Source organism: Lytechinus pictus, chromosome 13 (assembly GCF_037042905.1).
Source record: "Lytechinus pictus isolate F3 Inbred chromosome 13, Lp3.0, whole genome shotgun sequence".
NCBI classification, from domain to species: domain Eukaryota; kingdom Metazoa; phylum Echinodermata; class Echinoidea; order Temnopleuroida; family Toxopneustidae; genus Lytechinus; species Lytechinus pictus.
The window spans coordinates 16,384,089-16,397,541 of record NC_087257.1 but is presented as its reverse complement, the minus strand read 5'-3'; the positions used below and the strand labels follow the sequence as shown (position 1 = coordinate 16,397,541).

The 13,453-nt window shown below is 37.0% G+C and overlaps 1 protein-coding gene across 1 annotated transcript in view; it reads left to right on the top strand.

Moving 5' to 3' along the window:
- The first annotated feature begins 139 nt into the window (after positions 1 to 139).
- LOC129275067 (autophagy-related protein 9A-like) overlaps positions 140 to 13,453 on the top strand; it is a 30,198-nt gene continuing 16,884 nt past the window's right edge. The window contains exons 1-9 of the mRNA XM_054911843.2: positions 140 to 275; positions 5,188 to 5,500; positions 6,162 to 6,205; positions 6,699 to 6,763; positions 7,956 to 8,096; positions 10,514 to 10,649; positions 11,784 to 11,886; positions 12,664 to 12,763; positions 13,200 to 13,249. Of these exons, the coding sequence (XP_054767818.1) occupies positions 5,398 to 5,500; positions 6,162 to 6,205; positions 6,699 to 6,763; positions 7,956 to 8,096; positions 10,514 to 10,649; positions 11,784 to 11,886; positions 12,664 to 12,763; positions 13,200 to 13,249 (742 nt within the window). The 5' untranslated portion in view covers positions 140 to 275; positions 5,188 to 5,397. The remainder of the gene's footprint in view (positions 276 to 5,187; positions 5,501 to 6,161; positions 6,206 to 6,698; positions 6,764 to 7,955; positions 8,097 to 10,513; positions 10,650 to 11,783; positions 11,887 to 12,663; positions 12,764 to 13,199; positions 13,250 to 13,453) is intronic.

The following is a 13,453-nucleotide window of genomic DNA, read 5'->3' as shown; positions in this document are numbered from 1 at the left end:
TAATGTTTCAAGATGGGCAAGAAAATTATTTGAATATATAAATTTATTTTAATAAAATTGTTTTTGTATCAAGTTTCAAGGCATACAAATATTTTATAATTCATTTTGATATTAAAAAAATAATACTATTTTACAGATTGAGCAAGGATTCTATTCTCGAAGACCAAAACAAAAACAAGGGTGATCGACCGTCGATCGGGGAAGTTTATCGCCAATCTGAATGACAGTGCATTAAACAGACTAGATTTTCTATTGTAAATTTCGTTAATATACAGGCAAGTAGATCTACATCTCTGTACTCTGACTGAATTCATAACAATGAATAGCTGATTCTTGAATCATTTGTCGAAGTGTTGTTATTCACTTGACCCTGTCGAGCTGTCTACTCTGACTCTGAGTCTGACTCAGACTGAGACTGTCTCTGTCTCTGACTGAGTCAGTGACTGAGTCTGAGAAGTGAGAGTGAGAATGAGATGAGTGAGCTGAGCTGAGACCACTCACACAACATGCGAGGTTAGTATTACTAACCTCGCACAACACATGTGATTTCACATAGTGCATTTTGACGTTTTCATTCATCACACGAATGTGAGGGACTAAACTACGCCAAGCCTTTCAAATTCAATATTTGTCCACTAAAGTACCGGTATGTTAATCTTGATCGTATGATTAAAGTATATTTGAAAAAGGAATTATAAATTATTTATTAGGGCCTAAAGTAAAGTGTTTTTATCGCTTACCTCCAAATCTCAACCAGGATACTTCGTTTGATCCGTCCTTGGTCATCCTCATACTGCGGTGGAAATTACGCAAACAACAATCGAAATGCGAAATTTTCCTATCGAACATTCTCGATTCAAGTCGTAGGGGAGGGAGAAAGGAAAGAAAAGAAGGGAAAGGAAAAAGCAAGAAAGGGAATGGAGGGGGCGGGAAAGGAAAGGAGAGACAATAAAAGACAGATCAGGGGAGGGGGAAAGGTAAAGGAGAGAGAGGGAAAGGAGACCATAAAATACAAAAAAAACAAAAGAAAGGAAGAGAGGAAGGGAGAGGGAAAGAAAAATGGAAAGAGCGAGAAAAGAGTAGGGGAGGGAGAAAGGAAAGAAAAGAAGAGAAAGGAAAAAGCGAGAAAGGGAATGGAGGGGGCGGGAAAGGGAAGGAGAGACAAGAAAAGACGGATCAGGGGAGGGGGAAAGGTAAAGGAGAGAGAGGGAAAAGGAGACCATAAAATAGAAAGAAAACAAAAGAAAGGAAGAGGGGAAGGGAGAGGGAAAGAAAAATGGAAAGAGCGAGAAAAGAGTAGGGGAGGGAGAAAGGAAATAAAAGAAGGGAAAGGAAAAGCGAAAAAGGGAAGGGAAAGGGAGAGAAGAAAAGAAGGGAGAACGAAAATGGGGAAAGGGAGAAGGAGAGGGGATGATGAAGGGGATAGGAAAATGTCAAGTTTGAAGATCTGAATATTAACACTAAAACAAAATTAGACTCCCATGTTTTATTTATAAAAATACCATCTTTTTCATGATTATAAAGGTTCAACGTTCCTGTTGTAGGTCTAAACTTCAACATAAATCTACTGGCGCTTCGCGCTTGAATTCTGGAGGTCATTCCTCTTTTAAAAGTATAGGTAATCTGTCGGACTTTTCAAATCCCAAATTTAAATCTTAAGCGAAAATGCCCTCGCATTATTTTTCACTTAGATACAGTCCTGTCATCAATATCAAAAACTCTAAGCGTGAGCTTCGCGCTGGCATCATTTTTGTAAGCGACATTTATGATGTTGTTCATATTTTAAAAATGTCCATTTGTTGAGGTTTAAATGTCCAAAAGTTCAGCGCTCGCATAATTTGTAAGGTAAATAGGCCTACCCTTTTAATTGTTATACAAAGGCGCTTATACAACGTCCAGAATGCAGTTCGGAATATTGAAAATAACTATTGGTCCCGCTATTTCTGCCCGTGCGACAAGCATTTATCATTTTGAATCATGAGATTCACCTTTAAAATATGATGAAAAAGTATCGTTAAGACTGAATTAAGAAAAAAAGAAGCTCACGTTTCACGCTCGCATTTTGATCCGTTAGCTTGTGATAATAATGGTGACTTCGTTAATATATCTTAGCGGACATGTCCACCTTTTGGTGCTTCAAGAAAAATAAACACAACACACAAATAATAATAGAAAACGAACAAGAATAGAATAGATAGTTACCTATCCCACTCGTGAATTCTTATTTAACAGTCCCCAAAACGTCTTTTTTTCATGTTAGCTTATTTCATATACATATATATATATATATATATATAGGTCTCCTCATCATGGTTATAAAAAGTGCTCAGAATGTTTTATTTTCAAGTCCTTGTATCAGAATTTTCAGCTCGGGCAGCTCTATCGCATTTTGATTACTATCCTGTTGATTTATTTACTTGAACAAAATATTTAAAATGTCCAGCTTTTAAAACAGATATCAAAAAAAAGTATTCACCTTTGATCATAGATGAGGAAGAAGAAAAAAGTGCAAAAAAATAGGAAACAAACTAACGAATTAATGTGACATAATTTTTCTTCATTTCAAGGCGACTCTTTACATTTCATCATCGCTGATGGCGCTACAATAGAAAATACCGCTTGACAGCAAAAAAAAAACAGAAAGAGGAAAATAATGCTGAGCGTCTAAAATGCAGCTAGCAGTACAAGCTGCAGAACCGTAAACAAACATCTTGTGAATAATATCGCGCGCCCTCTTTAAGCAAAAGTTTACAACCACGATGACCCTGCGGTATCTACGTGAAGATCACGAGAAAATGCTTTTTTTTTCTTAAAAACACACCAAAGAGAAGACAAGAAACGATCCATATGGTTCGGTAAGTGTCATAGCACAATTAGAAACATTATTTTAAAAGGAATGGCATAGTTATTTTAGTAAAAAGGGTGTGAAAAATTCGCGTGCACCATGTGCATATGAATCCTTCGCACGCGAGATGCATTGATCCCATGAGTGAGCTGAGACTTGAGTGAGTGAGTGTCTCTGCCTGGCTCTGATCTTTCTGACTCTTGACTCTCTGAGTCTGACTCGAGCTCTGGCTCGATCTCCGACCTGAATGGAGGAAGGATATTACATGACTCAAGAGAGAGATGACTTTGTCTGACTTGAGACTTTTGAGTGTGACTGAGCTGAGTGAGAATGAAGTGAGAATACTCTGAGTCTGAGAATTTGAGACAGCACTCTCCAGTCTCTGCGCTGTCTAAAATTAAAAGTCAGCACTTTTTACTGGAGTGCAGGCACTGCCAGTGCTGTCATTCAGTAAAGAGTGGGAGTGAGACTAAGTAAAACTTGGCGCTAGTGTAGTTTCGCACCTCCCCGTTTAATGGTTTTCAAACATGTACAATCTCACCCTAAATAATTCACAACCTAAAATACTTGCATCTGAGCCTCCAAAGTCCAGTAGAAGTTGAATATTTGCCGTTTTGACACTTTTTTACAAAGTTTTACACCTATTTCGGAATCACTCGGTCGCTTGATCAAGCTCAGCGCTGCACATAAGCAGTCGGTACGCGTACAGTACGTACCACCTAGTGAAGTGCAAGAAGAGCGAGTTTTTCTATGGTATCTTCAAAAAGATTTTTTCCCCTCTTTCAGCTTGCACCAAGTATTACGGTAGTGGTTGTGCAGAGTGGTTGATGTTTGTTGTGTGAAGGTATGTGTGTGGGGTGTGCGTGTGTGTGATTTTTTGAATGAAATAAGAAATGTGAAAAATGTGAATACACGTAGATTTAACCACTCTGCACAACCACTACCGTAATACTTGGTGCAAGCTGAAAGAGGGGAAAAAATCTTTTTGAAGATACCATAAAAAAACTCGCTCTTTTTGCACTTCACTAGGTGGTACATACTGTACGCGTACCGACTGCTTATGTGCAGCGCTGAGCTTCAAGCGACCGAGTGATTCCGCAATAGGTGTAAAACTTTGTAAAAAAAAAGTGTCAAAACGGCAAATATTCAACTTCTACTGGACTTTGGAGGCTCAGATGCAAGTATTTTAGGTTGTGAATTATTTAGGGTGAGATTGTACATGTTTGAAAACCATTAAACGGGGAGGTGCGAAACTACACTAGCGCCTAAAACTTAAACTAGTAAAACTAGTAAAATAAAGTGATAACTATTGTCTGTAATTGACTTGTCTTTCTACTCTACAAGACTACCGGTACATGTATGTCTATGATTTTTTAAGTTTTTGATAGGATATGATCAGACATGATGATGATGACTGTCTTGACAATGACACCATGCAACATTTTTATTTAACTGCCGACATGGCAGAAGGTTGTGATTCAAGACTGAAATTGAAGGTTGATAATTCATTTTTACTTGCTTCACTTAAATGTTTTTCTTCATTCTTACCTTTGACTTTGTTTTTGTTTTTTAATGATTGATTTGTACTTCATTTTTTTTAGTAAAGACAGAAGAATAAAATGATCTATTAATTATGCCTGTTAAAACCATTTCCTGCAGGCACGCAGCTACATTGTAGCAGATGGTAAAATTGAGCCTGTCTATAGACTATGCATTCTGTGTCATTCATTTTACAAAACGATTATCAAAATATTAGATGATCTACTTTTTTTCGCGAAATGCTATAAACCAATTTTTTTTTAAGGAACCTTGAGAGCAATTGCTCAGGATGGATGTTTATGCTGCCATCTACACGTAGGCTTGTAGAAAACAGTCAACTGAGACCATGCGATGTCTCCGACCGAGTAGTACTGTTGTCTATTGGCTCATTGACATCAACACTACAGAATTGTCTACTGACTATGCAGCTATGTAGCTTAGTGCTTACTTTGCTCACTTCAGACAAATTACACGTACAGTAGGTTCTATTCCAGGAACCTGTACATAACATTGCATGAACAAATACATGTAGGTCTACTATCTGTTAGATTCTCTTAAAATTCTATTTGTCAATAATTGTAAAAATTAATTGAATCTTTTGTATGTTGAAATTTGATTAAGTCTTGATAATGAAATTTTTTCCTTACAGATTTGGACAGTTAAGATGTAGCTTTTCACGATTTCAAAGCATAGTTTGGATGCTCTTATTACTATCCACACCATGAAGTTTTGCTTTGGCGATAATTTGAGATTTTAGAAAACAAATTTGATTTAAATAATTTGCTTTTTTTACTTCTGTGCAGACCTGCACATGCAAGGCGGAGGTTTTGAGGAGCAAGTCCAGACTACAGTGTAGAGCCTACAGGATGATAATAAGCTACACCTCCAAGCATTCGTCAACAGCATCAACTGAATAAACTGAATCCTGTATGTGATACTGAATGTGCAAGAAGAAACGAAGAGAGACTTGAATCTTGCGTGGAAGGAGAGAACCATAGAGGGATCCCTCCAAGATGGCTGCCCTTCAAACAGAGTATAGACGGTTGGAGACTGTCGAGGACGACGCGCCGGAGGATAGGGACGTCATGCTCCATGTTGTTCATGATTCTGGAAAAGGTACACTGCCAGGGGCCAGTATCACAAAACTTTAGCAATTGATCTTACAATTGATTTGTATGTTTGATTGCACATAATGGACAATGTACTAATCAAGCATAATAAGCAGCCCTATGATCAATTGCTATACTTTGTGTCACAGGGCCCGGATAATACATTCTTTCTTCTAAGTTCAATGTGATTTCTAGACAAAGTTTTCAGCTTTGCTCGCATTAGTGAAAAAATATAAACAGATGATACAGATCAAATACTGTACAGGGATGAGAGATGCCACCATTTCAGATAAAAGTAGCAATTTTTATGCATCGAAGAGTTTGGCCATAGTAAACACATTTTTCTGTGTACAAAAGAACCCATTGTAGATGATTTCCTTCTTTGCAAATAACTTTTGAAGTTGCACCCTTCCTGTTTTGAAATAAAAGAAATGTAAGCATGTAAACTGTAACTTTTGTAATACTTGAAGCTGTTTTGAATTTAAAAAAGGGATTTAGAAGAGCAGTTAATTGATTTGAAATATAATGATCTCATTTTGTATTCATGTGATCATGTCACATATTCGGATTCCTATTCATTTATATCAGTGAATAATTTTTAGAGTGTGTATGTAACCCTTGTTTGGAGTCCGTCACTCTCATTATCTCTTTGTCTTTCTTCATTATAGCACGCTGGAATCACATTGAGAATCTAGATGAATTCTTCACAAGAATATCCTTTGCAAGAATTTTTCTCATTTTCTTTAAGCAGATATGCTGATTGTATTCGTGATATAAAATGGAGTATAATATTAATAAAGATCTTGTTGTAAAAGGGGGATCTAACCTTGATAATTTAGAACGATGTGTGTGAGAGGGGAAAATGAGAATAGACTGGTGAAGGTTCGAAAGAAATCAACGTCAGGGATGAAAGTTAGTGGCCGATTATTTTGTTTGAAAGGGATCACTACCAAAGACTACATGTATGTAAATCTCAAATTAACAATTATAGTGTGTACATGTATCATTTCTTAGTATACTTACTGTTGATGGTGTTTAATATCGGAATTGAAACGAAATAAAGATTCATTCATTCATTTATTCATTGATTGATTGATTGATTGATTGATTGATTGATTGATTGATTGATTGATTCATTGATTCATTCCAGTAATTTTTGTGAGTGACTTTCATTGATAAAATTCCTCCTTGACCACATTATGCACGTCTACCACTATCATCAGAGGAATGGATACCTTTGTATGATGCTCGCCCAACTCCTGGAACTCGTGTAAGTATGATTCAGTTTGCAATATCTTACAAGAAGGGAAGGAGATACAGGCAGAAAGATTGAAATCGAAAGACGAGATAGGATGAAAAGAGGAAATTAGAAGTATTCTTTCTTGAAAGTGAGTGAAGTCCTGAAAAGGACTGTAAACCAGATGAGATGAGCTGAATATGGCTTGAGTAGCGATGGTTTGAGTAGTTTGAGTAGTAGCTCATCTCATCTGGTTTACAGTCCTTTTCAGGACTTCACTCACTTTCAAGAAAGAATACCGGTACTTCTAATTTCCTCTTATCTCGTCTTTCAATTTCAATCTTTTTGCCTGTATTTCCTTCCCTTCTTCACATTACACATGGTGAACCGTAAACCTTTTCCACGTAATAAACTCCATCATGCAAACCTACAAAGATCATCTTACAAGATCTTCTACATGTACATGTACATGTATACACTTCAAAGTGACCTTTTGGAAAGGTAATGCTAAATACATAAAGGGTGGAGCCACTGAATGAAATTGCGTATTTGGACATTCGATTATCGACAGCTGTAAGATTTGTATAGGGACCACTTGGTTTCAGTAAGCTATTGGTCGAATTTACATGTAGTGTAAGTATGATTCAGTTTGCAATATCTTACAGGATCTTCTACATGTACATGTACACACTTAAAAGTGACCTTTTGGAAAGGTACGGTAATGCTAAATACATGAAGGGCTAGAGCCACCGCATGATATTGCGTATTTGGACATTCGATTATCGACAGCTGTAAGATTTGTATAGGATCACTTGGTTACTTTCAGTAAGCAATTGGTTGAATATACATGTATGGTTCCATGACAATTGCTCCGGCGACAATTGCTCCCATGGAATATTTGCGCGTTAAGCCAAACATAAAATTTAACCTCCAAAACTATTCAAATAAACCCTAATCCTTATCTTTACATTGTTCTGTACCAAAAACTCTATCACAATCCTAACTCTAACCGTATGCCCTCTGAGATATTAAGACCGGAGCAAATGTTGTGCCACCAATTATATTTCTGTGGTTCAAATTACAGAGTCAACTGTATGTTTGGCAAGTTACCGGTTCATAAACTTTCAAACTCGCAGGTTACTGTTGATAACAAATAGCGATATTTGAATTCGGATGAAATTATGAGGAACAAATATGTGATATTGTGTTTCTTTCCATTTTGCAGGCAATTTCTGTTCATCATCTTTTTCTCCCTCTTCTTGCTACAATGTGTGGACTACTCTGTACTTTTTCAAGATGACAAAATCTCAGGGGCAAAGGTCACCATTCCAGATGCTATCATACCACTAGAACAGTGTGCCAAGAAGTAAGTCTTACCCAGGGGTGATATTCTTCCGATTTAAATCAAATTTCGGATTTTTTTTTCCAGCAAGGCATACAATTTTTTTCCTTCATTTTTGCCAAATTTTGAATATTCTAGCTTTTTTCCGATTTTTTTTCTGATTTGGTATTTTTAGCGCTTCCATACACATTGCACCGCATGGCTTGGTCGCTACGCTCCCTCGCTTAAGTACCGCATGTCTATTTTTTTCAAGTGTGAATATCACCCCTGGTCTTACCTTGCATGTAGGTGATAAGGAGCTTTCGTTTTGGACGATGGATGCTTTTGTGTTCACCTGTTGACAACAACAGTATATCTGTACCGTTAGGTGCAACAGTATTTCCGTCTTGCAGATAATAAGATTTTTAGGACATATTGACAAATTATCGATTGGTGAAAATTCAGTGCCATGTACTTTTTTTAACATGATGCTTATTCATCCCCTGTGGTAAGAACTGGATGACCATGATGCCTTGGAGTTGATGCATCATCGTAGAAGCATCCATCTTCAAAATTGATAGCTCCCTAATACTATCTATCCCAGACCCAGTAGACTAATCATTACATTTTTTGTACTTGTAGTAAAACTTTATGTGTATGGTAAGATATCAAGACTCAGAGTTGGATGTTTTTATATTCTCTTGCTATTTGATACAATATCTCACAATCGCATTCACTACAACCATGATTTTCAACGATGAAATGATTTGACTTTATATATAATTGGATAGGAATAAGTTAATAATTTGTACTTGGGATATTATAGGAAGAAAGTCAGAAGGAGGATTAATTGGAAGCAAAGCTTGTATAAAGAATAGTACCTCATCAAAAGGAAGAGTCCTACATGCAAGAGTAAAAGGAGAGTGCAGTGGAAAATTTTTGTTTAGAATAAAAGCGATTCTTCTGATTATTATAAATTTTAATTGAAAAGTAAAGTACATACACAGTGTACATGTAGATGCATGATGTTGCAAAATAAACTGATGATACAAATTTTATAGGATTGTATGTACATGTACATGTATTACCTGTTCCATACACTTTCAATTAGACCTTTACTTTGACAATGATTAAGTCAATTGTATTGTCTGCCTTTGTACAATGTGTTCCAGATGTCTGACTGTTTGGTCTGTACTGGGCAGTGGTGTATATATTTAAAACCTGAAACAATGACAATAAAGAGGAAGTACAATATTTTGCTAACCTGATGAAATTTACCTTGGATAGTTGCCATATTTGCTTTATTCTGTAAAAAATGGAAAAAATAAAATAAAAAGGGGAGAGTGAGAAAGTTAAAAACAGGTTTGAAGATCACATTCTACAAGCTATTCATTCATTCATCCATTCATTCTTTCATAATTGATCAGTTTAAAAAACATTGAACATTGGAATGAATTAATGAACAATTTACTTGGGTGTGTAAGTCTCCTTTATTTGAACTAAGAGTAATTTGTTTCTCTTTGTACACTGTATACATATCAATGTAAGAAAACAGTAGTAATCAGTAAAGAATGCAGACACCCAGTCATCGATGTACATGTACGGGTCAGTCAATTTATATCAATGAAACTTTTGATCTTGTTGTGATTGTGAAATCTTATGTCATGAGGGTTTCACTGGTAGACACTTTACAATGGTGTTTATTTTTCTGGTTAATCTGGTTCACAAACTTATGAGAGTGTCTACCAGCCATGGTCAACGGTCATATAAGTCACACATAATTTTGCTTTGCATTTAATGGATCCATAGTAGGATACATAAACCTACATGTGTGTAGTATGCCTAGCGTGGGAGTCAGCGCTGAGGATTATCCTTTGTTTATAGGGGGGGGGGGGGACATCTATTGTTGCGTCCCCCCCACACAAAAGATAATCCTCTGCTCTGATGCCCTTGATGCCTAGCCATTTTGCACAGGAATTTTTTTGCACAGGAGTTTGCACAGGAATGCCCCTTGGGGAGTGGAGAAAGTGCATGAATTGAGTGTGTGATATATATATGCAGAATATGATGACTGGAGTATTACATCTGAAAAGCACTTTAGATGTTGCTCCGATGTTTTACATGTAGTTCTGGGACAAATCAAATTTTAACAATTCTGGGGCTACTTTCAGAGTTCACCTGCCAAAAACTTCTATATTGTATTACAGTTTACATTGGACCTCAAAGGGAATTCTAGGAGCTCTTTTTTAATTGTTCAAGGCTCTTGATGCTTGGATGCTTTTTGAGGGCAAATTTGACCCGAGCCCCTTCAAATTTATTTTTTCCCCCTGAGTGCTATTTGATTGAAGCAAGTATAATTATTGTTAGAACTCAGAGGTCATATTCAATGTCATATTTGTTACTTTTATTCTTACAATATCTTAACAATATTTTCCTATATCTTTGCACTTTATTTATTTCAGTCCTTCTAGCGTGATTGTGATCTGTCTGATCATCGCCGGTATCTTTTGGCTCCATCGTCTTCTAAGGGTCCTCTATAACGCATTCCACTTCTGGGAGATCAGATCATTCTACACAAAAGCACTCAAAATCTCATCGGTGAGTATGGCATGTTCTAACCGATGGCCAGGGTTGGTTCAAGGATGGAGAACGCACTGAATCGTGCAAAGTGAAAGGAGGGGTTAAGGGTGATTGTCGCGAGTGTGAGGTGAATCTGGTCACCCCTGTTCAATCCCTGTGGGCGCGTCGTGGTCTAGTGGTTCTGACTCTCGCCTTTCAAACAGAGGATCGCGGGTTCGAATTCTAACCATGGCGTGTTTTCTTTCAGCAAGAAATTTATCCACACTGTGCTGCACTTGACCCAGGTGAGGTAAATGGGTTCCAGCAGGAAGTAATTCCTCAAAAAGCTGTGTGCACCAGAATCAGTAGACTAGCTTAGCCTGGGTAATATAGGAGCGCCTTGAGCACCTAGCAAGGTGGATACGTGCGCTATATAAATCCTATATTATTATCATTTAACATGGACAAAATTGAAAAATCGACTTACATATACTGTCTGACTGGTCTTTTTAGGGTTGGAAATTTTATTGTGCGACACCTTGCCACAGAGGTTCAGGGGAGCAAAAACTATTTGTTTATCAGGGCCCAGACATTAGAAGTAACATCATATGATTTTCTTTGTCAGTCATTGTTGAAAATTGGTGGCGAGAGGGTGTGATCAATATAGTATTGAGTACTGGTTTCAACTGATGCCATCAGCTGTAGTGACTGCTCTGCTGTTATTGTACATTAGAATGGCCATTGGCTCTCATTTGGGAGATGGGGTTGCCTTTCATTAAAAAAAAAATGCCCATCGTTTGATTTCATTGAAAGTTTTATAAAAACTTTGCCATGATATTCTTTTTGGTAATTTTTTTGTAATATACAATCCATGATATAGACCATATCATTAAATATCTATGAAAGCTCTAAAAGCTATAAGTGCTTTTCATATATACAGTATGTTTATTTTTAAGCTTGACCTCCAAGGAGAACGTTTTATGATGATGCCTCTAATAGACACACAATTTTTCACAATTTTTCTTGATACCTTCATTGTAGCATTAGTAAATATGAATTGAAAAATTGAATTGAAAGTATTTGTATAAAGATGAGATTAATTTTCATCTCCATTTACAATATTCCACCCATTAATTGCAGAGATTTTTGTTAATTCCTCCCCCCACCTTTTAGAAAGACCTTGTGAATCTGACATGGCATGATGTCCTCAAGAGGGTTCAGCAGGTCCAAAGGGAACAGAGGATGTGTATACACAAGGCAGAGCTGACAGAGCTGGGTAAGTATGGTCTGGTCCCTTGAACCTTGATGAAATAATCCCTTTTGCAGCTCATACTGGAAGCTAAACTGGGATGGGTGCATGTGCAGTCAATGGCCGACAGTGATGTTGGAGGTTATTTACAATAAAAAGTGGAGGGTGCAAGTAAAAACATGGCCATTCAGTTAAATACAATAACCGAAGTCCAGCAGGTGGCTGCAAACTTCTGATAACTGGGAAGGTTGTGAGGGAAGGTGTGTTGATAGCTGCATAGGGAAGTCTGTTCCAGATTCTCACAGTACGAGGTTAGAAGGAGTATTTGAAAGGGTCTACGGAAGCCCAGTCTGGACACTGACCCTATTCTATATCTGCATGATTCTAATTAAAGCAAAAATGCAACGTTAATTCATTGCAAACAGCAGAGTCCAATGGTAAAGTATGTTTCCTTTCAGGCATTTCATGCAAAGTTCTCAAAAATAAGATAATCCAGTGTACTTTAATAGAAATGTCCAGTTACATTTAAGTGTTAGACCTTCAGATGTTGTTTCTCATATTACTGGTCACATGCCAAGTTCATTCTGAAGATGTAATGTACCTGTGGCTTTATGAATAGTTTTGTGAAAGCAGACCTGTACCCTTGCTCAAGAGGGGCAAGTCATTTTTAATGCATAATGGCTTGTCCCTCCACTTTTTTCTTTACCCCCTTTACAGCTAATATCCATATCTTGTCTCTGTTCACATTTTGATGTGCATGTGGATCACTCTCAACCTGATTTTATTGTTTTATTATCTTTGTAGATATATATCACAGGATACTGCGGTTTAAGAATTATATGGTTGCCATGGTGAATAAGTCTTTACTGCCCTTACATCATCATCCACCTTTCTTAGGAGATGTGTAAGTATCACCAGGGGCCCTGTTTCATAGTTATTGTTATCAATGAGATATCTAAGTTATCAATAACTGATGTACATGTAAGTTGTTTTTAATAATATATGTGACTTTGCTGCTCAGATTAATACATCAGGGAGAAGTCTCTGTTATATGCTGTGATAGCTGTTTGAGCTTCTTTTTTTTTGGAATGAGTAACTCGGTCTCCAACCCCTGTAGAAATATATGAAGTGTATCATTCATCCAAAGTCAAGATACGGCAGCCTTGGATTTTAAATTTTAGGGCAAGGACGCTTTCCTCTCTGGCATAGTTATATATTATGGATATTGGTACAACAAATATCCACATACATATTCACAACTTTTTTATTCGACAATTGCATAATTCAGATTCTTTAGTATGGTACTGATAATTATTTTGTATTACTTTTCATTCTTGCAGAGTTTTTCTCACTAATGGATTGAAATACAACTTAGAGATGATCCTATTTTGTAAGTTGATTTGATGTTGATAAGTCTGGGGGGCGTTTCATCAACATTTTTGTCCGACAAGTTGTCAGATCTGACATCTTTCCTTGATTGGCTGAGAAGCACTGTAACAATGGTAACTGTCGGATAAAATGGGACTTGTCGGATAAAACGTCTGACATGTCCTTTCATGAAATGCTCCCCGGGTATATCATTCACTTATTTGTC